Genomic DNA, 22797 nt, shown 5'->3' with positions numbered 1-22797 from the left:
AACCATGAGCATCGGCTTTTAAATTTGTAAGGCCACCTTTTCAGAGGCAGAAGGCGGATTGCAGTGGGTTGAGGGGCCGTGACTAGAGGGAATGTGGTGATAGCAAGAATGAAGGTTAGCTGAGAAGGAAAGGAAAGAGGCTGGGCGGTAGCTGGCCGGGAGTGTTGTTTTAGGATGGGCAAAGCTTAGGAAGCTACACAGGCTGGCAGAGCAAGAGGGTGGGCAGTTGGTGGTATAAGGGTTCCCATGTGGTGGCAGCAGTGAGCCCCAGCTCCACTGAAGGGAAAACCTGTCCTATGGGAGAGGAGAGCACCTTCTCTGAGACAAGGAAAGGAGGGGAGTTAGAGGCAGGGAAGGTGGTCTTGCACGGAGGGGTCGGAAAGCGGAAGTTGTTCATATTTGAGGCCCTGATTTTCTCAGGCAGCAGGAGGTAGGGTGGTCTGCCGGGAGGGAGGTCTGGGAGTTGCGGAGAGAGTTGAAGGCTTGGAGCCGTGGCTGAGGAGGTGAAGAGAGCTGGTGAAGGACAAATCTAAGAGCATCAAGTGATTTGGGGCCAGTGACCATTGGGGACCATAGACAGGGTTTCCAAGGTGGCACAGTGGAAGGATGGCATGCCAGTGAGCAGTTGGGGGGATCAGCCATGTAGCCCAGCTGGACAGGGAAGCAAGTCAACCAAGGAGGGAACATTGGGCAAAACCGGACAGACAGAGGCCATGGAGGGCTTTCAGAGGTGCAGAAGGGCTGCAGGGAGAATGAGGGCTGGAGTTCCCGGGAAGAACGTGGCAGCCACAGAAAGGGTAATGGCAAAGCCCAGATGAGGTTCTGAGCGAGCATGCCTCAAGAGGGGGGAGGTAAGAAGCAGAGGCTGAGGTCAGGGATGGAGAGGCCAGCAGGTCTGTTGATGTCACCGAGGATGGTGGCAGCAGGGACTGGAGAGAACTGAGTCTGCTGTGAAGGTGGCCGCATGGTGGGAGAGCAGAGGGCAACAGCATTGTGAGGGCAGAGGTGGTGTGGCCAGGGGGCCTCATGGGTCCAGGGGTCTACCCTGGGGTCTACCTGGGAGGGAGGTGTCCAAGGATGCCACCAGGTGGGGCGTTGCTTGGAACTAAGCAGCTAGACTGTCCCTGGCGTGGGTAACTGAACAGAGAAGGGGCCTTCAGTCGGATCTGAAGTGGGGATGAGAGAAAGAAGACAGAGGGCAGGAGGGAAGGGCTTTCTTTCTTTCTTTACAGGGTGCCTTGGAGCACTGGGGGCCCTGCTGAGCCCCTTCCCTTCACTCACTTCCCCACAGCCGGCTGTGACCACAAAGTGACATCCACCAGTGGCACCATCACCAGCCCCAACTGGCCTGACAAATACCCCAGCAAGAAGGAGTGCACCTGGGCTGTCTCCAGCACCCCGGGGCACCGGGTCAAGCTGGTAAGGTGCCTGCTCCCTGGCCTGCAGGGGCACTCTGCTCCTCTGTGCTGTCTGGCCATTACCTATTTCGTGTCAGCCTCAAAGCCCTGGGTCACTCACAGTCACTCCCCAGAGTGAAGTAGGCTGCAGGCTAGTGGTCTGGCCAAGCCCATAGCATTGCCATCCCTGTGAGCACCCCAGTCTGACTGGACAAAGCCCCTTTCCCAGCGTGCACTGGGCATGCAGCTGCCGTCACCTCATTCCCAGGCTGTCCCTCATTGTCCGCCAGCAGTGGTCACTTCCCCTGGTGCCTGTGAACTGGGGTCGGGAGGCCTAGGCTTGGAGCCTGCTGCTGCCCACCCCACCTGGCCCAGCCACATTCCTAATTCTCTCTTCTCCCTCTTGCCCCGCAGACCTTCGTGGAGATGGACATCGAGTCCCAGCCTGAATGTGCCTATGACCACCTGGAAGTATATGATGGGCGTGACACCAAGGCCCCCGTCCTGGGCCGCTTCTGTGGGAGCAAGAAGCCCGAGCCCGTCCTGGCCACAGGCAGCCGCATGTTCCTGCGCTTCTACTCCGATAGCTCGGTCCAGAGGAAGGGCTTCCAGGCATCCCACTCCACAGGTGAGGCTCGCCTCGGCTAGGCCGCCGGGCAGCCAGTGTCCTCCTGCCACCATTGTTCTGGAAGTGTCTGCTGATCCTGGGGTCTCAAAGACAGACCCTGGGCTTGGGGTGGGGGGCTTACAGGGGGCTATGCAGGCACAGATGGGCCGAGCCTGTAGCCTGCATAGAGAGACACTGCGTTCTGAGGGCCGCACAGGGGAGCAGAGTAAGTGCTCAAGGCTGAGGCTGGGAGATCCTGATTAGGGGCTGTAAAGTCAGGAAACAGGCCAGTGACGACAGTGGGTAGGGGCAGAGAGGGAACCCCCAATCCCTACTGTTAGGTCCCTTGTCTGTGCAGCAGCCTGCCCACATTCCAACCCACAAATTCATTCCTTCACTCATCCTACAGATATTTAACACGTAACATGCATGAGGCAGTGTTCTAAGTGCAGATCACAAAAATGAGCGAAGCAAACATTGTTCAACAGCCATTTACTGAGCTCTGGCCCGATATAAGTAGACTTGGAACGGCATGTGGCCGATGACTCAGACCTGAGCCCTTCCCCCAGCCCACCCTGGGACAGTCCAGGAGTGAGACAGGGCAGTGCTGGTAGCTGATAATTGCCACATGAGCCGCACATGATAAGGGCCTAGCTCTGGGGTGTGAGCTGGTGGGGTCATTCCAGCAAGAGGAGGAGCCTGGGCAGCTCTGAGTGTGCACAGGTGACCACAGGTCATTTCGTCTGGCGTGAGCAATGGGTGTGTGAGGACAGCAGAGAAGTGGGAAGGACGCAGCTGCAAACAAAGGCTGGAGCCCAGCTGGGAGGCCTGGGAGGGATGGCAGGCCAGACTGTCAGCTGCAGGCTTCACAGGCTACTCATAGGTCTTGGGCCACGTTCTGGGAGTCCCCAGAACTTCCCCTCTTCCCTTTGAACTCAGTCCCTGACCCAGGCCCCGCCCCAGCCCCTCCAGGGAGCCATGAGCACCAGGAGTCCCAGAGGCCAGAGGGCATAGGAGGAGGGTGGCAGCTAATGGCCCTGCCCTGCATGCTCTCATTTGCCCCCTCCCAGCATCAGCTCCCACACTGGGGGCCCAGAACTCCATCTGGCCCTCCTACGTGCTATGTTTGGCCCACACTGTGTCTTTTAAGAATGTGAGCCAGCATTTAAAAATCAGGAGTTTTAGCGTAAGACCCAGATGTGTGTCCTCTCTCTCAAGAATGGAAGCTCTGGCAATGCAGGACCCCATGCTTCCACGGAAGCCATCAGCTGGAGAAAATGAGCAATGTCATCTTACAGCAAGGCTGCCTTCCCCAGTGGCTCTGCTGAGCTGCCTCCCCCATCCCCAACCCCGCTCCCTCCCCACACCATGCAGGCGTGCCCTGGGGCCTCTGTGCGCACTTACCCAGAGGGTGAGCAGCAGAGCGCTTGTTCTGAGCCAAGTCTTGTAGCAGGTCCAAACCCACCCATCTCTTGCCATGTGGCATCTCCCAAGGCCTCCACCTAGCCAGGAAGGCTCAAGGTGATAAGGCACAGTGCCTGGCCATGGCCATGCTCAGGGAGTGGTGACCAATCTTGTCCCCACAGAGTGTGGAGGCCAGGTGCGGGCAGAGGTGAAGACCAAGGATCTTTACTCCCACGCCCAGTTTGGCGATAACAACTACCCCGGGGGAGCGGACTGTGAGTGGGTCATCGTGGCGGAGGAAGGCTACGGTGTGGAGCTGGTATTCCAGACTTTTGAGGTGGAGGAGGAGACAGACTGTGGCTACGACTACATGGAGCTCTTCGATGGCTACGACAGCACAGCCCCCAGGCTGGGGCGCTACTGCGGTTCAGGGGTGAGCCCTGCACCCCATTCCCCTTTCAGGAGCCAGGGGACCGAGCCTGGTGGGTGGCTGCTCACGGAGGCCTGCGCTGCCCTGGGCCACCCCCACCAGGAAACTTGGTCCCTTTTGGCCAACACAGAGCTTCTACAGCCTCTGGGACAGGCCCTACCTTGCCCACCTGCTCAGCACCTGTTTGGCCAGGCCTGCAGGGTAGCTTGCATCTTGGGAGGAGGATGGCATTCTCTCTGCTCCCCTTATCCCCTTGCCCCAGTCCTAAGGCAGCTTTTCAGGGCCCAGAGTAGGGGGCAGAGGCTGGGGCAAGAGCCAGGGAGCAGGGTCCTGAGCTGAGCCACACAAACCAACCACTCTGGCTGAACCTTAAAAACACCCTCTTCACTTCCACTGCCAGTTGCTCGTCTTGTTGAGAAGCCAGCTGGTCCCAAAGCCGTTGGTGCCGCTCTCCAGGCAGAAGCTGAGCATTGCCTCTTGTCCATAAAATGGCACATTTAGAAGCCGTGGGCAACATTTCGTTTGATGGGATTTTTAACAAGGCCACAGGAAGCCCACAAAGGTGGATTTATTTTCCTCCCAGTCAGAGCTTGTAGCTTCTTTTGTTTTTTTTCTTTTGTTGTTTTGAATCCTTTCCTCCTTCAGAGAACACTGTCTTCCCCTCCCCATCACATATGTACACACCCTTTTGCACATGTACTCACACTTACATGCACACTCAGGCATACACCTCCTCCTCACCTCCCTGAACACTCTCCACTCTCACAGCCCTGGGGCAGCTTGGGCACCCCAGGAAGGGTTAAATTTCCCAGAACTGCAACAGCTGCTGGACCCAGCATTGGCCAGCCGAACCCTTCTGAGCAGAGCAACAGCCTGTGTTGAATGGCCAGAGCTGGTAGGACTGAGACAAGGTGGGAGGCAGGGAGGCGGAGCAGGGGGGAGCCGAGCCCACAAACCCCTTGCCTGCCTGGCTCAGCTTCTCTGGAATCCCCTGACTCCCAAGCTAATACCTCCTCCCCCTTTGCCCTGTGTGACTCCCTTGATCTGGCACGTTGTGGTAAGTCACACACCAAATCAGTGTCCCCAAGTGGCTTTTTCCAGCGACTTCCACCAGGCTGGAACCAACGGGAGAGGGCCTGGGGAAGGAACCCAATCCCATCAGGGCTTCCTGGCATGGCTACTGGAAATGTCCCCACGGTTCTTGGAAATGATCCCTTCTCACCTTGAGAGCCAGGGCCTGTGTGCAGCTCTCTCCCTGAGGGCCTGCACGCCGACGTGAGCAGGGGCTGGCAGCCCAGGAAGGGGCATCACCTGGAGCTGACCATGGCCAGAACCAGGGAAGGGCAGGGGCGGGATGACTCCACATCTGGGAGGCCCAGCTGTCCTGTCTCCTCTGAGAGCCGCCTGGGACAGCGGGAAGGCAGCCATTTGGGAAACCTCCCTGTGCAAAGCCTTTCACAGCCATCGTCCCATCTGCCCCCTGACCAGCCCTTCTGGGCTTGGAGAGCAAACAGCACTTGCTCGCTCCTGTTTGTCTGCGAGGGCGGGGAGCGAGGCGCAGAGTGTTGCGGAAAACCTGTCAGCTAACTGGCCGGGGGCAGGCTGGGCTAAAAATGGAAGTGTGGTTCTGAACTTAAGACAAGCTCCTTCTTCCCTGCCTTCTCCGCTCCTCCAGGCGCTCCTCCAGGTTCTGCTGGCAAGAGTCTTCCTCCCACTTCCAGGGGCTGGAAGGCCCTTCCTTAGAGCAGGGGTCTGGGGGAAGGAAAAACAGCAGCCCGGCACCCCCGCCCTCAGCCTCACGCCCGTTCCTTTCCTCTGCCAGCCTCCCGAGGAGGTGTACTCAGCCGGAGATTCCGTCCTGGTGAAATTCCACTCAGATGACACCATCACCAAGAAAGGCTTCCACCTGCGGTACACCAGCACCAAGTTCCAGGACACGCTGCACAGCAGGAAGTGAGCGCTGCCCTCACACTGGGCAGGCGGGAGCTGCTGCCCTTGGCCACCGGAACCTGACAGCGGGGGTGCGGGAGCGGGCAGAAGGTGGGCACCCTGATCCCTGCCGCCCCCATCCTCCCCAGTGCCAGCCTGCAGGACCAGTGGTCCAGGTGAGGCTGTCCTCAGGAGGCAGGGGACTGGACTTCCTCCTGAGCCACTTTCCTGGCCTCCCTTGCCCCCACCACAGCGAGGGGCAGAGCTGCAATGCCAGAGCTTTCACTGAAACACTTGAAGTGGCCATTCCTCCCTGGGAGCCTGGTCCAGGTGGGTTGGCGGGGAGGGGGTCTGTCAGCAGGACCCGCTCACCTGCCCTGGCCCTTGGTAGGCGCTGCATTGTGTATAGCCGGTGGCATATCTTCATTGTAATGTGCATTTTCCGCCCCTTCTCCAACCTCAGTTTGGTTTTAAGACCCCACTTCCCCGTTTCCTGGGGTATGAGTGTCCATCCATGTCCCAAAGGAGCCACAGTGGGGAGATGAAGGGAAGGGGGTGGGGAAACAAGACAGGGCTTCTCGCAGGCCCGGTGGCTGGTCAGCCGCACCAGCGTACCCCAGCCAATAAACTGAAAGTGTTACAGCCAGTATCCTGTGCCAGATGCTGTCTGGGACATGGGGGAAAGGGGGTGTCTCATTCCAGATGCGCAGGCTTACTATGTCGGCAGCAGCCCACAGCCAGGACACCTGGCCTCACTGGCTGCCCTTCCTTCCCTCCATTCCAGGACCCCTGAGGGTGTGATTTCTACAAACACAGGCACCTCACACAGTACAGCCTGCAGGCTCCCTACATGTACACAATGCTCATAGCCCTTCCACACAACGGGAGGGGTGGAACATTCTGTGAAGAGGCTGTTTGGTAGGGAGAAAGGAGGTCTGTAAAAGGGGATAGGGGTATGTCTATCCATCCAGTGTCTGTCCAGTGTTCTGACTTTGTGTCTGGCCAAGGGGCAGGTGAGCTGCGGGGGAACCCAGCAAGGGAAACTCATCAGGAGCCAGAAAACTGGCATCAGCCAGCACAGATTCCGTAACTGGCCTCCAGCGCCTGCCTTCCTAAAGGTCAGACACCAAGTGCTGGCCCCGGTGGGTCCTTCTCTTCTCATGGAGACAAGTGCCAGACACTCATCAGTCTGTGAGCAAACATTCCAGCTCTGGGCCTCTCTCCCAAGGCCAGCCAAGGCTGGGTCTTGTCTGGCCTCCTCCCCCCTCACCAGCCAGCAGTGAGGCACAGACCTGTCCCCATCTCCGGGGGGCCAGGCAGAGAGAAACCACATCCCCGCTCCTTCCCTTCAAAGGAGCCTCTTTCCCCTTTCTCTGTGTGGATCTAACAGGGAGAGAAAGCCAAGAAGGGACCCAGGTGCTTATGCCTAGGCTGGCTGCTCCTAGATTCAGAGAGAGTGGGGCAGCCTGCTCCAAGCCCTGGGACTCCCTGAGAGCCTTCGGTAGGACTGGAGGGCTATTACTGGCTCCGAGTTCCTTCCTACTACAGGGACAGATGTATCCCCAGGGAGCAGTGCAGCATGGTGCACCCCATATTGGCCCTTTATGCAGAAAGCAGTAATAGAAACCAGACACACTGCTAGTATCTGATGTGCATGCAGGACCCTCTCGTAGGAAGGCAGCCTGCTCCAACAGTAACCGCAGGAGAGGCCTTAGAGCCCTGAGCAGGAGGAGGGGGCTGGCGGGGTTGGGGGGGCAGGGCGGGCTTACTGCTTATTGCTTCAGTGAGGTCACAGGCTGTGGCCTCTACCTCTTCTGACAGGGGTGGTTGGAACAGCCTAGAGAGCCATGAGCACAATGGGGAGACCCCAAACCGCTGGAGCCACCCGAGCCCCTCACCCACTTTGCCAACCAGCTTGGCTGCAGCTCCTCTGTAGCACCATCTGTGGTCAGTGGTCACAGCTCTCTTCACCAGCCCTCCAGGTTCCTCTGAAACTCAGGACCACACTCCCAGTTTACCAACTGCGTGTCCAGAAGGAGCCAGGAGCAGAATCCTACCCAGCCAGCCATAGACAGTACCCGATCTTCCAGCTGGAACGGGGCCTCTGAACAGGCTGCAGCTCGGGGCTGACCCATGAGCCACCCTGACACCTGTCCCAAGACTATCACCACCATGAACTTGGACCCTCCAGTTCCTCAGGCGCCCTTGCTGCTGTGCCCTCCGGCTCTTCCAGGGTTTCACCTCAGAGGCTGGCCGCAGGCCATGAGTGCAGATTCCAGAACTTAATCAGTGAATGCGCTCTCAGGGCCCAGCCCACCCCTTGCCCTCTGGCTGCTTCAGACTAGACCAGCGCCCGCACAGCCACCCACCAGCTCAGGTGGTTTCATATCAGAGGAAGGCACCCTTGCTCCTCCAACTGCCTCCAAGCCCCTGAGGTCTCCCTGGGTCCTGAGTGTATGGCCAGCAGTGGCAGAGCTAGGATGGACCTGTCCCCAATGGCGCTCTCAACCCAGGAACCAGGGTGAGACAGCCTCATCTGCCAGGGCATAAGACTCCTCCCTCTGGGGGCACCTGTCTAGCCCCAGAGGACAGGACAAAGGTATTTGCCCGGCAGCCAGGAGCCCTGGCTCTGCCGTGCTTCGCCCTGTGGCATTGGCCTGCTGTCCCCTCCCTGGGCCTCTGCTTCCCAAGCCTGTCGCTGCCTTTCCCCAGTGACGCTTCCTGCCTCAGCAAAGGCAGCTGGGAAACCAGGGCCTAGTCTCCAAGCAGCCAGAGGGCGGGGGCCCTCAGCAGCGGTGGGGGGCTTCCAGGGCCAACTGCTGTCTCACTTGCAGGAGGAAAGTTGCATGCCCTGCCCCACCCCCTCCTCCTTTTCCTCTTTTCCCTTCTCCCCCTAACACCATGTGCTTCTCAGTCCTGACAATGTCACAAGCTTGAATGCAAATATAGCCAGTTCTGAGCACAAGCTCTGCCATTTGATGGCTGTGTGCCCCTGAGTGAGTCATTTAACCTCTCTGAGCCTTAGTTTCTTCATCTAGACACGTGGAAGACAAACCCTCACAGGGTTTCAAGGAAGATAGGAGATACCATTTGAAGAGAACCTGTCACAGTACCTGGCAAATAGGATGCTTTTCATAGATGGACCTTCTTGTCCTTTGCTCTGCCAAATTTCCAGTTCCTGGACTACTATCTTCCTATGCTGAAAGGAAACTTCGGGGTACCCTGGTTTCCAGTCAGGCATCAGGAGCTTAGCGCAAAACCACTCCTGCCAGAGAGCACAATGCTTCACCCGCAGCAAGGTGGGGCTTGCCGGGCAGCAGGAGACATATTTCCGGCTAGCTGGTAGCCTTTCTGGGTACCTCCCAAGTCACACCCTGTGCCTGACTGTCACTATACACAAGGCTCATTCTAGAATCCATGAAAAGACTTGCTGATCCAGTTTGCAAAAATAGTAGTGCCTGATTTGGGGAGTGGGGAAGAGGGCAGCCAGATGTTTTCCCCAGAGAGCCATGAGGGCCCCCAACCCAGTCTCCTGCTGGCCAGCCTGCTTCTCCTGCTTCAGCCCCCAACAGCCCCACATCCTCCCTACCCCCATCCCAGGAACATCTGGTTCCAATCTCCTCCAGATGCCGTGGCCAAGCTCTTTTATGGCCAATCACCTCGGCTCAGCTTCCCAAAGGCCTTTCTGCAATTGGAGGAATGGTCCCTTCTCATCCCTTTCCTTGGGACCCCAGCCACCTCTTTTCCTAACATGGAGCAGAAACACATACTGAAGCCAGACAAAACTGTGTCCAAGAGCTGGCCCCCACTACCTTGGCGGGGACTATCAGCCATCCAGGATTAAAAGGAAGGTGCTGGCCCAGAAGGAAAGGAATAGAAGGAGGGAAAGTGTGGCTATATATCTGGGCAGAGGACTGTGGGGGGGTGGGGGGGGCATTAGTTCATGGGGCCATATTATGTGTTGGGTGTGTCTGCATGTTGGTGCTTCCACAGAAAAACACCCCACCTGTAACCCAGAGGTGCCCTGTTGGTGGCCATCACCCCGTTTTCCCTGCCTGCATGCACTGGAGCAGGGCTATCTCAGCGCCCCCTCACTGGACAGCGGCAGCTGAAGTTCAAGGTTGTCCCTCACCCTGTGGTTCTCTGTGGCTGCCTAGCCTGTCTTCTAAATCCCGTCCCGAGAGGCAGTGTGTATGTTTGCATGAGTGTGTGCATTCACACAGAGACTTCTCCCTTCATACAAGTTCTGATTTGAGGGAAACAGGCAGGAAGGGACCCCAGGGCAGACTCCCAGCTCAGCCTGACGGGCACCTTGAGCAGCCCAGGGCTGGCCATGTGATGCAGAGCAGCCATCTGGAGAGAAAAGAAGGGGCAGGCTCTCTGGAGGAAATTGCCTGCAGCCCTGCCCCCACCCCACCCCTCAGGTTGCCACCCTCATTCCCGACTAAGAAGACACTGGGAGCCAATCTCCTAAGAAACCTAGAGGGTTCATTCACAAAAAGGATACTGAAGGACCATCACTGGAGGACTCTGAAAACCCCTCAGCTGGTGGGGTGGGGGTCCTGCCCAGAAGCAGAAGGATGGACCCTGAAGGTCACCCTCATCCTTGGAATTCTGGACTCCAGTGCCACCCACGATGCCTTTAAATGAGCCTCCTTGGCATTTGCAACTCCACAGCTCCCCCTGGCGTTATTCAGGAACTAGGCAGGGGCTTGGTTCTCCCCAGGAGGTGAGGACCCTTGGGAGGGCCCCGTCCATGTCTGACTGTCCCAGGTGGCCCCTGGCACACACGAGAGGAGACAGAGCAGTGTAATGGGCAGATTCCAGCTTCTGACTCAAATCTTGGGCACTGTCACCTACCTGCTGGAAGACATGGACAAGCCTTTTACTTCTTTGTGTCTCAGTTTCTTCATCTCTTACAGGGGAATTATACAGTGCAGGGCCACAGTGAAGACTAAAAGAACTGATATATGTGAAAGCACCTGGCCTGATACCTGGCTCATAGTAGGCCCTCAGAAAATGGTGTTCACCCTTCAGCTATCCTTTCTCACTCATGGAGTCCTGCTCCAAACTCTGGATGACACGTACGTTTGGTCCTGAGCCAGGCAATGTCAGTGAGGTGACTCTAATTTTTCTGGAGCTTTTCTACTCCCGCAGAGGATCATTTTAATAAGTCCATAATAATAGACGCAGAGGTGACTCAGATCTGCAAGTGAGGAGCGCTGCTGGGGAGGGGACAATCGGGCTCTGGGGGAGGGAAATTCACTGGCATCTGGGTCTGATGCAATGGCAGGCTGCTGCGGTGGGAAGGGTTTCAGATGGGGGTTGGGGACCTTGATTAGGCCTCCAGATCACTACAGGTTCTCCTCTAAGAGGCCTCAGGCTCCCCTTCTGTGAAGTGCAGGGTAGAACCAAATGACCTTCACATTCCCTTCCAAGCTGGAGCTATGGCCCTGCTTTCTGAGTGCTGCCTCCCATCGCGAGATTTTGAACATCCCAGGGACGATTGCAGGTGGCCTGTTCTGGGGAGGCATCTCCCCTCTGAGCTGCTCTGTGATTGTACAACTTGCCCACCCACCCCTCCCGGAGCCCAAGGAGAGGTGGAGCTCTCAGGCCATGGCGGTTTATTGATACACACTGCAAGCACAGCACGGGCAGGTGTGCCCCGAGCCCAGGGCAGGTGGGGCCAGGGGCGGGCAGCGGGCCACCCCACAGCAACACTGTCAGCACAGGGCTAAAGGGCCTGGAGGCCCATGTCCTCTCCCTGCATCTCCCAGGGCCCGCAGACCTGATCCATGCCACACAAACAGCTGATCACACCTCTCCCTGTGGCTACAGAAGAGGCCACCAGCTGTCCCATCTGCCCCCTTACTGAGATATGGCCTTGTTGGCCTGCTGGCCCCTTCTGTCCTTCATCACAGAAATCTGGCTGTCTCTGCATGATATCACCTCCTCACGGTCATCCCCCAAAGAGTACCTGCCTACTGACAGCTCTCCCCACCACCCCACCTGGCCTGCTTGTCTCAGGGGTCCATCCTTACCACCCTCGTGACCCATACAAAAGTAGGAAACAGGTGAAATGCTGGGGGGCCCAGGAAAGCCTTCACCAAGAACTCCCCAGGGAAGGGGCTCTCTGGGGGAGCCTGGACAATGCCAGTGGTGGGGTTGTGGGGCCAGTGGCAGGGAGGCCACAGTCCAGATTGCACACCGGCATGGTGCCCTCATGGCACCTGGCAGAGAAAGCCAGCAAAGTGCACAGCCAGGGGGCGTGCCAGGGCTCAGCGGACCCTGAGTCCCCTCAGGACATGAGGCATCCCGCTTCCGGCTGACGAAGGGGTACCTGTGGGTCTCAGGGGTCTCTTCCCCCTCCTAGACCCGGGTGGCTGCCATTTCAGACCCCAGCACTCTGAGCAAGGGAGAAGAGACTCGGGGGTATGGGTCACCTCCCGTTAGAAGAAAGGAAAATCCCGATAGCCTGGTGCCTCCAAAGCCAAGGGAAAACAGAGGGCCCCTTTCTAGAGGACCGGTAGGGAAGGGGCAGGACAGCCCTCCCCATGCAGGCAGAGGATGCTGTGGGGCACAGAGCGGCAGGGGGCACAGCAGTGCAGGGGGCTATTTATAGAGGGAGAGGGCCAGGCCTGGGGACTAAAGCTCCAGTCACGCTGAGCACAGAGGGGTGTTCGCGGTTGGCCCTGAGCGGGGTGGGCAGGCTAAGGAAGAGCACCCCTCTGCTCTCTGTACTGCCTAGGGCAGGCAAGCTACATGTGGGCTTGAGCCTGGAGAGGCTTCCCTGGCAGAGCCGGAGGCTGCAAGTCTCCATGACATGGAGGCCTGGGATGAAGCGAGAAACAGCAGGACAAGGAAACCAGAGGAAAGGGGAAGTCTCCAGAAATCCAACCCCTCCCACCAAACCACTAGGGCTAAAAAGCCTTTCCAAGGCCACCAGGCATGGGCTGGCCATGCCAAGGGACCACCAGCCTCTGCTGCCTCTAATGCCAAGGGGTGGGGGAGGGGAGACCGATGGCATGGAAGGAGCAGGGGGGCAGGGGAGAGAAGGCCAGCTCCCTGAACCTATGCCATCCATTGCCACCCTGCATATCACCTCTCCCTAGCCCCACAAGTCCCTAGCGGCCCACACTGATGTTGCAAGTCTTGCAACTGGGGTCTTTCTTAGCATCAGCTGTGGACAGGCTCATGAGCTGGTGCCCACTGATCTCCCCCAGGGTGCCCAGGGACAGGTCAACCGGCTCGGTGTAGATGATCTCCAGGATGAGGTCCTGGGCATGGCGGAAGACCAGCTGCCCATCCTCCACGCTGCAGGTTAGGAATTTGTTGCAGGCAATGTCCAGGAGGGGCAGGCGGTCACGGCAGAATCGGTCCCCCAGGGAGCCCTTGGGGGCCAGTACCAGGATGGCATAGTGGTAGGCTGTGTACATACAGTAGAAGTCCGCAAAGTACAGGTTGGTGCTGGGGTTGAAAAGGCGCTGGGCCGGGATCTGGAAGCGCCAGCGGCCGTAGGGGGAGTCCTGTGGGGGCTCGCCCGTGTTGAACTCAGTGTTGCAGCTGAAGAAGACGCCGTGGAGCATGCCACTGGTCGGGGAGCCATGGCTGCCGCTGTTGTCCTTCAGGTAAGGCTGCAGCATGTTCCCACAGTGGGTCCTGCCCACCCGGGGAAAAATGCCAAAGGCAAGAGAAAATGCCGCTGGTTAGGAGGCTGAGGCTTGGCCGCTGAGTGTGCTTGAGAAGGGAGACAGCCCAGCTCCCAACTCTCCACCAGTCACAAATAGAACTTTCCATAATGCAAGAGCAGGCAGGGCCCTGGAGATGGGCTGATCCAGCCTGCTCCTCCAGGGAGGAGAGGCCTGGCCCTGCCACTCCCCAGCTTTTGGGGCTTTGATGAAGCCCTTTGATGGGGCCTGAGAGAAAAGCAAGGTCAAGAGCTGGTCTTTCTGGCCCCAACTCCTACCCCACCCCATGTGAACCCTGTCCCAGCTCTCTCCTGCCTCTGTGCCTTTGCAGTGCTCTTCCTGCTGCCTGTACTGCCCTTCCCACCTTTCTCCATGCGGCCTGGCAAACTTCTAAGCATCCTTCAAAGCTTAGCACAGGTGTCCCTCTCTAAAACCTTCTGGGAACAACAGGCACTCACATTCAATGAAATTTTGACTGGCTACTATGTACAGATCACTGAATTTCACTCAACATCACACATACTTATTACCTTCAATCTGTCTGCACTGTTCCCCTGACAGATCCTGAGGTTGCATGAGGGGGGATTCTGCCTTTGTTCACCTTTGTATCCTGGCATGTGTGGCTGCTCTCTGTCTCTTGCTTGCTGATAGAGGAGCCCAGACTGCCTCTCTCACTGCACTGCCTCTCTCCTTTAGTGCAAACACCAAAGACCCCCTCGGTCCCTGTTGCCTGTGGGTAGGGTCAGAAGGCTCTGCCCCAGCTAAATGCAATGATAAAGTCAGTAATAGTGGTGGCTGGCGTTGGCCCGGCTTTAGAAGGACGTGGACTCGTGGGATCAGCAGGCATGGGACGGATGGGCAGCTGCTGGTCCAGCCTCACTCTGCCCTGGTCCTGGCTATCCTAAGGGACTAAGTGACTTGCTGGCGCTCTGGACCTTGGGCTCGCCATCTGTAAGCTGAGGGTGTTGGATCAGATCATCAATTGTTCAAATACTTTTGAACTGCAGTACGTGTCTCTTTTTTTCCCCAAAGGAAATTATAAACAGGCAGTCCACAGGCAATAAAAGGGAGGCTGCCCTGGGTGAATGACAGGCGTGGGCCCACCAGCCCACACCCTCTGATTCCCTCGACAACCCCTCAACAACAACGTACCACCATAAGGGGTGCTTGAGCCGCCTCCCTGGAGCCCCCAGTTTGAAAACCACAACCCTTCATGTTCAGAACCCTTTCACTCTGGGCTCCCCTCCCCACCCCTCTGGGAGCCCAGGGCCTGAACTGGTGAGACAGCTGATCCGCAACACTAGAACCCACGGAGAGGAGCTGTCCCACAGGAGGATCAAACCCAGGACCTCGTTCTCCAAGGCAGCCCCATCGCGACAGCCCTCTCCTGCCCTGGAGCCTGATCCCAAGCAGCCAGATGTCCCCTCAGAGCCAGCCTGTGTTAGGAGGGCGTGGGGGCTCCGGAGGCAACCAACGAGGTGGGGTTGACCTCAGGCAGCAAGGTGGACACAGGCAGAACCGGAGGAGGAAGGAGAGACCTGGTGGGCCCGGCCAGGAGCCCCTGTGTACCTGGCATGCTGGAAGTACTCCTTGTGATGGTTGCGGTAGAAGACGGAGAAGCGGAGCATGCGGCCTGCGATCTGCTCAGCCTTCTCCTGCAGCTGGGCCAGGTGCTCCTTGGCATAATCTGCAAGAGTCCAGGTGGGTGAGCCAAGGGCCAGGCAAGGCCGGCCTCTCCTCCCCGTCCACTCACCCAAACACACCGTGAAACCAGACCACCTCTGTCCCCAGAGCACTGGGAGACCGATCACGGCATCTTGAACAACACGGGACTGGGCCAGCTGGCCTGGCTGGGAACATGGCAAGCCGGATGCCCTCTGTCCTGGGCGCCCTCATTGCCAGAGGTTCAGGGCTCTCTGTGTCAGAAAGCGGTGGGAGCTGCAGTCCTGCTGTTATACAATCATGCTGGGGGCCCAGGGGTTGTAATCCCAGGCCATTCTCATGTGAAAAGAGGGCCAGCAGGCAAAAGAAGGATTGAGAGGAGAGACTTTGAGGTCCTTTAGGGAGAAACCCCCAACTCCAGCATGTAGGAGGCTGCCCACAGCTCTCCCATGGGAGCCAGTTGTAATTAAGGGTAGGGGACCCATGAAGAGCCTGCAGACAATGCAAGTGAATGTTTAGCGGACCTGGGTTGGGGCAGTGACTCTGCTTCCAGGGGTTGTCCAGGGAATTGCAGGAGAAGGAGGGAAGGCTGGGAACTGGATAGTGAAATCGGATAAACTCTCCCCCAGCCCCTGCCACCCCAGGACCAGGGCCAGAGGCTGGGCCTGGGCCCAAGCAAGGCTGCTGCTAGCTTAAGACAGTGCCTTCCCACAAATGAGAAAAAGGTGCTCTTCCTTTCCTCCCTGCTGATGTACCCTCGCCAGGGTGCTGTGCCTGGCAAGAGGAATGTGGACTGGACTGCAGCCATCCCTGGCTCCCCAGTTTGAGTTAAACTCCCACTACATGTGGAGTTCTGGGGTAAACCAAGAGGCTTTCCCCACAAGAGCAAGAGCTCCTCTGAGTGTGGAGTTTTGCAGCCAAGCTGGGAAAAAGCACCACTCAGAGGAGACCAGCAGCCCCAGGAGACGTGGGCCACAGACCTCGGCAGGGGACGGAACCAGCAGCCTCGAGGCCTAGGGCTCAGAATGTTCCCTGCCCCTTCCTGGGACAGAGGGCCATCTGCAGCAGGTCTCACTGTGGACACCAGGAGAATGGAATATTATGGGGCAGATCTGGGGTCATCAGTGACCAAGTACACATTAAGCCTGGTGTTTGTTCATGTTAGAATTTTCAAGCTAAGTTCTGCTAAGAGAGATTGAAGGATCATTGACTAGGGCTCATTTTCCCAGGCTAAGTGGAGGCTCAAGACAAGTAAAGTGTGATGGCCCTACCGAGTATCCATCAGCCACTAACTGATAAACAAAATGGGGTCTACACATACAATGGGATATTATTCAGCCTTAAAAAGGAAGGGAATTCTGACACACCTGCTACAACGTGGATGAACCTTGATGACATTGCGCTAAGTGAACTAAGCCAGTCACTGAAAGGACAAGTACTGTATGATCCCCCTTACACAGGGGACAGAGAGGTGTCATATTTACAGTAAAGGTAGAATGGTAGCTGCCAGAGGTGGAGTGAGGGGCAGAGGGGGAGTCACTGATGGCAATAAAGTCTCAGTTTGAGAAAATGAAAATGTACTGGGGTTCAGTTGCACAGCAATGAGAATGTACTTAATAGTACTGAACTGCACACTTCAGAATGGTTAGGCCACTAAAGGTTATGTGTATTTTACCACAATTCAAACATATGCTTCACCCAAGCCAGAAAAGTATCTCCATCCCCTTATGGGAGTGGTATTGTCAACATGATTTGTAGTACTCACATCCCTCTCCTGCTGTCAGACTGCAGGCTTTTCGGGGGTAGGGGTGGGTCTCATCCATGTGCACCTCTGCCCCCCAATGGCCTGCGCATGGTGTCCATAAGTGTCAGCTGGGCTATGATGGAGCCCCCTCCTGATCATAACTAGACCAGATGTGCCAAAGCAGGGGACAGCAGGCCCTCACCCCCAGTGCAGAACTCCACTGTCTCGCTCCAGCCAGATACCAGGTACTCCCCGTCGCTCTGCTTCACAGCAGTCTGCACGGCCACGCTGTACTCTGTGCGGGGACTTAGGAACCAGTGGCCTCTCACTGTCATAGGCAGTGGTACAGCCTTGGCCACAAGCTTGGTGGGGACGTCCTGAGAAATGGGGTGCAGACAGAGAGCCAAGAGTCAGACTGGGGGTCACACCCAGTGTTGGCATTCTCCCAGACCACCCACTCACCACCGGCCCCTCTTCCTCCCGAGGAGGGCGGGAGTCTCAAGGACTCAATGGCTCAGTGGCCTAGCCACCATTTTCCTGCAGAAGCAAACAGTGGCCATGGAACGGCCAGAGAGACACCCCCATCCTCCACCCTCCCCTTTGACCACCCCCCATGCCCGTTCTCTTGGCAACTGAGGAGAAAGGCCACTGGGGTGGAGGCCGAAAAGTCGAGGGCGGCGAGACCTTCGTGTTGGAGACTTCGGGAGCTCTGCACACGGCGGTGCGTCTCCACGGCAACGGCAAATGCTGAAAACCGGGGAGGAAGGGAAAATATGCCTTATTCTTTCGGGGAGGGCTAAGGGGGTGGTGTTGAACATTCACATCACCGTGGCAACTGGCCTGCCAAAAGACACCCAGATCTGGAGAGCCGGTTCCAAAGAGAGAGGGTGAGTAACCCACGCAGGGCTGTCGTCGTGGGAACCGGCTCCCTCCCCACCCCCACCCCCACCCCCCACCCGGCTTCCCCCTTGCCCACCACCAGCCTAAGAAGGTTTGAGCCTTCCTCCCACCTGCCCCTACAGGCTTTAACCCAGGAAAGGACTCCCCAGCTACTGAATGGACAGCTCTCTCAGTCCTTTTCTACCCCATCAAACAATAGGCCAGAGGGCCAGGGACAGAGGGTCTTGGGCCTGAGGGGGTTACTGAGGACCAACAGGGCCCCACAGCCACCTGGCCCATGTTGCCCACCGGTTCAGCAAGGCTGCTCCCTGCCTCAGACCCCAAGTGAGATGTCTTTGGCCTCACCCCGGGCTTTCCCACCATCTGAAGCCCCAGTCATGATGCCAATGATGATGTTTGGGGTATGCCTGGTGGTGTTTGGGGTATGCCGGCCTGGCCCCCGAGCCAGACACTACACAAACATTACCTCACTGAAGCCTCTCACGAGCCTGTGGGGCTAGCGTTACCATCATCCGCTTTTCTCTAGTGATGGAACTCGGGTTCAGAGGCTAAGTAACTTCCCAAGACTGCACAGTAGAACCAGGACTGGCTGTGAACCAGGCCTGACTCCCAACTGTCACCCAACGGCACTCCATTATCCTCCCCCTTCAAGGCAGGTGTTGGCGGGAGGCTCTCTGGACACCCCCACTCACCCGGTGCTTGAATTTGTTGGAGTTCTTATTCTCCTTCTTGTTGAGGTCAATGAAGTAATGGGTGACCCTCTCCAGGTCGCTGTTCTCCATGGCCCAGGAGATGCGGAAGGAGTCACAGGTGATGTTATTGACCTCGATGCTGTGGGGTGTGGACAGTAGCTCCATGCTCCCCTCTGGCTTGGCTCCTGTGGGGACGGAGGGGGAGGAAGAATCAGCACCTCCCTCCCCACTATGGAGTTCTGGAATGTCTTTCTCCCAACATCCCTTGCATGGAGGAGCCTCAAGGACCCACGGCTTGCACCTGCCTGGTCAGATCTGATGGGAAGACCGGTGGTGGGACAGAAGGTGGGGTGGGTTACCCCTCCAGGGAGCTCTAGGCTGTCCTCAGGGGGGTCTGCAGAGCAGCCGGCACCTGACAGGTGGCAGAGGCAGTGGGAATTCTGCAAATGCCAGGCAGGACAGATCTGCAGCAGATGGAGCCGGGGAGCGGGGGGTGCCTCAGCCAGCAGGCGTGAGCAGAGGCAGGGCTGGGGGCGGAGAGCACAGTTAAGACGCACCCACTGAGGAGAGGGCCAGAGCGCTTGAGGCAAGCAGGGGGCGCTGCGGCCAAGAAGCCAAGGGTGCTGGGCTCTGGGGCTCAGGCCGCCCTCCTCTGTGGGTGACCTAGCGAGGACCAGGACGCAGGGTGGGAGTGGAGATGCACAGAGACCCCCTGGTGTTGGGAGAGTCAGCCTGGCCGTAGTTCTTCCTCTGCCCATGACGTTTCGATTCTCACTCTTTCTCTTTCAGTGGATCCTCCATTGCTTGTTTTAGTGGTTAGTTTTACCTTTGACATCTATTGCAGGCCAACTGTGTGCTAATAATCTCACAAACATCATCTCACGCAAACCTCACAGTAGTTGGGTGCTGTTATTATCCCCATTTTACAGATGAGGTAGTTGAGACTGGGAGGGTATGAAGATGCCAGGCACTCAGGTCTGTCTGATTCCAGATCCCAAGCTCTTTTCCGTTAAGCTACAGTTGAGTCCTCTGTGTGGGTGTGGGTGTGGGTGTGACATGTGTGGCCTATGTGCATAGGTGCACGTGGCTTCACTGCTATGTATTTATCTTCCTTCTATCCCTCCCGTTCAAGCAATTGCAGTCCTGCCACCTCCCTCTCCCTCTCCTTTACCTCTACTCTGGCTACTCCTCCAGGTATAAAAGGACTGCACTGCATTACGCTCACCTGTGCCCATCATGCTCACCTGTGCCTGGCTAGAAGGAGCTTCCTCTGGCGTTGACTTTGCCTGAGGAGGAGCAGGGAGTGAGAAGGAGTGGGAGGGACCTCTCTGGATGAAAGTGGGAATCCAGGCTTTCCCAGGGGCATTTGCCAGCACCCAGGAGAGCTCATGCTTCCAGCTCTCCCCCAAGCCCCGTGACAGCACACTGGGATTTCTGAAGTGTCATATCCTCTTCTTCCCCTCCCACTTCCTTCTCTCCCCTTGCCCAGCCGCTAAGAGTGAGGGGACCTTGTGCCTTCAAAAGCAGGTACTTCTATTTAAAGCTTCCAGAAGATCCAACCCACACTTTCCTGTCAGTTAAGCTTCTCTGGAGTCTGGCACTTCTACATCAACCCATGGGCTGCCTGGGTGGCAGGCACGTGGCAACGGATATGGGTGTGGCCATTACCTGTCCCGGGGTGTCCCCTGAGTTCTTGTCTCCTCTTAGTTTTCCACCCTAAAACATGTGCCTGCCTGTTGTGAAGTTCAGCCAAATGCCAGTGGCTTTGTGCATAGGGAAACCTATGGTAAATAAGCATGGGGGTGCTACCAGATCCACCCCAGAATAAAACAAAATGGGACGGGGCGTCTGGAAACAGCTGTATGATAATAAACCAGTTTGTAACTTGTGGGGACAGGTGTGGAGCAGCAGGGTGTTGCCATCCCTGGGGAGCTCCCTGGAGACATTTACACCCCACACACATCAACACAGACACTCCCACACTCACAGGGTGCAGTGTATGCAGACCTCATGGGTGGGCACCTACTCTTGCCCCAGCAGTCCTCTCCTCAGGGTCTTCCCAGAGATGGGGGCAGCCGTGTTTGGTGGTGGAGGTCTCCAAGACCTGGCTTACCCCTTCCTCTCTTCCACTGGAGCGGAGCTGAGACTGCTGCCCCATGCTAGCTTGGGAGAGTGGCAGTGAGTGACATGTAGGAGCAGTAAAGCCGGGAGGACCAGGGGTGGGCATGAACCCCAGTCCTCCAAGCTGATGACTGGGGAAGGGCAGGGTATGAGGGACAGGTTGAAACAACGCCTCAGAAACACCCATGCTCCCATGTGAATCCACCCCAGAAAAGCATTTACACACCCACACACAGGCAGGTGCACACACACACACACACACACACACACGCACTGAGTATGCCCACCCACACCTGCCACATGTGGGCTGCACACACCACCTCAGATGTTGTTAGTCCCACACCTCACCTACACACTCAGGTACCTTCTGCCGCCTTCCACATTCTAAGAATGTCTCACAGTTTTCCCTCCACAGACCCACACATGTTCATGTCCACAGGCTCACACACACACATAGGCACTCACACCTTCGCACTGCCATATTTGGGGGAAAAAGGAATCCACAGGCACCAACGTGCATATGTGCTGCCTCCATAGAAGGCTGCACCCCACCCGCCTGCTGGCACACACATGTACCTTCGCACACATGTCACCCTCTGCCATTATTCTGGTGTTCTCTCCCAAGTGGTCTCCAGGCTCAGAGACACAGACTTTGAAAATGTGTTTGTCTCTGGCCACACTCTGCCATCCCTGATCCTTCACATGCCAACAGGTCTGCATACCTCCGTGGGTCTGCTCACCCTCTCCACCTACCTACCCCTTTCCTCTCTGGAGTTGTACCTCCCACACAGAAACCCTCTGGTTACATGCTATCCCTCCCTCAACATGTACTCCCACACACATGACAAGTGGTATGTTCAACCCATAAATACACTGCCTCACACTGCCCCCCGCCCACATGCACCCACAAGCTACTCAGATGAGTGAGCCCCCCATGTTCCCTCACATGTAACAAGAAACATATGTTCCTAGACATGCCACACAGCTGCTCAAACCCACACATGAGCATAAGCGTGTGCAGACAGAACTATCTACGCAAGCAAACCTCCAGTCTTCTTGCAAGCATGTATTCATGTTGCACGCACTGATACCCCTTGTCCGTGCCCATTCAGAGGAGACACCCGCATGCCAGAGGGAAAGCTTCCCCACACCCTGCTGTCCCTGTTGGCATCCCTGACTGCAGTGGAATGGTCACGGGGTGACTAACTGTGGTGCCCCAAGGACCAAATCCAGCTCTTAACCCCTTTGCCAAGGTCCTGGGGGAAAGGAGGCACGGTTGTCAGCCCTGGCAATCCAGGTGGGCACTGTAGGCAGTGGCAGGACTCTGGTGCCCCCAGCTCCTAGCCCCTGGCCACCTGAGTCTCTCTTGGAATCGAGAGCAGGATGCTTTGGGGAGGAAGGGCACTTACCTGGCTCCACCAGGCTCTGCAGAGGGAGACGTGGAAGGGAGGGAAGGGAGAGACCTCTGTGCGGATGTGCTCCCCAGGCAGAGGGGCAGCGGCTGGGTGCGTGGGTCACAGGCAGCAGCGCTGGCTTGCTCCTCTTGGTCCGCTCAGGGCTGCCAAGGAGGCTTCTTCCATGCCCCGCAGGCAGCTCCTGCCTGGCTCCGCAGCACTGCTGCTGCCCCCGGAGAGGCGACGTTCCCAGCTGAGCGCAAGGAGAGGCAAGAGCGAAATCAAAGCAGCGTGGAAGAGAGAGAGGCAGAGGAGGAGAGAATGAGAGAGCCAGACCGAATCTGGCTCCACCAATGGGATCGGTGGCTGCCCAGCGTCAGGTGACAATAAGCAAGCTTGGTCCCCGCTCGCCTGGGCTGGTGGGAGGGGGAAAGGGCAGAGAGCCTCCCAGGGGATTATAGCGATGTCCTTAGAGAGAGGCCGCCACCTTCCCTCCTTCTTTTAAAACCAGCTGCCCTCAAAAGAAGTCCTCTGACACACCCTTACTTGATAATCTCTCACTTGAATGCAGCCCCAAACTTTAGGATGCTGGGAGAGGGGTGGGGCTTAGCCTAAGGGCTCAGGAGCCCCAAAGCAAGGGTTCTGATTGGGGGAAGAGGAGGGAGCTGCGAAGGGGAAGGATCCCAACGGGGTCTGGGAGCTGGTGGGGTGGGGTTCTGTCTTCAGTAGGAATTCTCTCCTTGAACCTGAGCCATGACTCCATTTTCTTACCAACTCTGTCAGGAGATAGCAGACCTGCAGCCCCAGGGATCCCTGATCATCTAGGAAT

At 57.3% G+C, this 22797-nt stretch overlaps 2 protein-coding genes across 6 annotated transcripts in view; one reads left to right on the top strand and one right to left on the bottom strand.

Moving 5' to 3' along the window:
* The window catches only part of BMP1 (bone morphogenetic protein 1), a 39165-nt gene extending 32751 nt beyond the window's left edge, over positions 1-6414 (top strand). For 2 of the 4 annotated variants that reach the window (XM_057489261.1, XM_036888909.2), the window contains 4 exons: positions 1292-1419; positions 1812-2025; positions 3591-3841; positions 5661-6414. In XM_057489261.1, the coding sequence (XP_057345244.1) occupies positions 1292-1419; positions 1812-2025; positions 3591-3841; positions 5661-5795 (728 nt within the window). In that variant the 3' untranslated portion in view covers positions 5796-6414. Of the gene's footprint in view, positions 1-1232; positions 1420-1811; positions 2026-3590; positions 3842-5660 lie in introns of those variants that run through there. The other 2 variants (XR_008992788.1, XM_057489316.1) reach the window with 2 other exon arrangements.
* Positions 6415-11374: 4960 nt separating this feature from the next.
* On the bottom strand, positions 11375-22494 carry PHYHIP (phytanoyl-CoA 2-hydroxylase interacting protein). 2 transcript variants are annotated; one of them, XM_036889089.2, is made up of 5 exons: positions 21984-22494; positions 18454-18638; positions 17064-17238; positions 15025-15142; positions 11375-13426 (listed from the first exon to the last, which is right to left on the bottom strand). In XM_036889089.2, the coding sequence occupies exons 2-5, from the start codon at positions 18616-18618 to the stop codon at positions 12892-12894; spliced, it is 993 nt and encodes a 330-aa protein (XP_036744984.1). In that variant the 5' UTR covers positions 18619-18638; positions 21984-22494; the 3' UTR covers positions 11375-12891. The 2 variants fall into 2 exon arrangements, with proteins under 2 accessions (XP_036744984.1, XP_057345192.1); XM_057489209.1 differs by lacking the exon at positions 21984-22494 and adding an exon at positions 20486-20802.
* Positions 22495-22797: the final 303 nt, after the last annotated feature.

Source organism: Manis pentadactyla, chromosome 1 (genome assembly GCF_030020395.1).
Source record: "Manis pentadactyla isolate mManPen7 chromosome 1, mManPen7.hap1, whole genome shotgun sequence".
NCBI lineage: Eukaryota > Metazoa > Chordata > Mammalia > Pholidota > Manidae > Manis > Manis pentadactyla.
The sequence above is the reverse complement of the archived record's forward strand: the minus strand, read 5'-3'. Positions and strand labels throughout refer to the sequence as shown.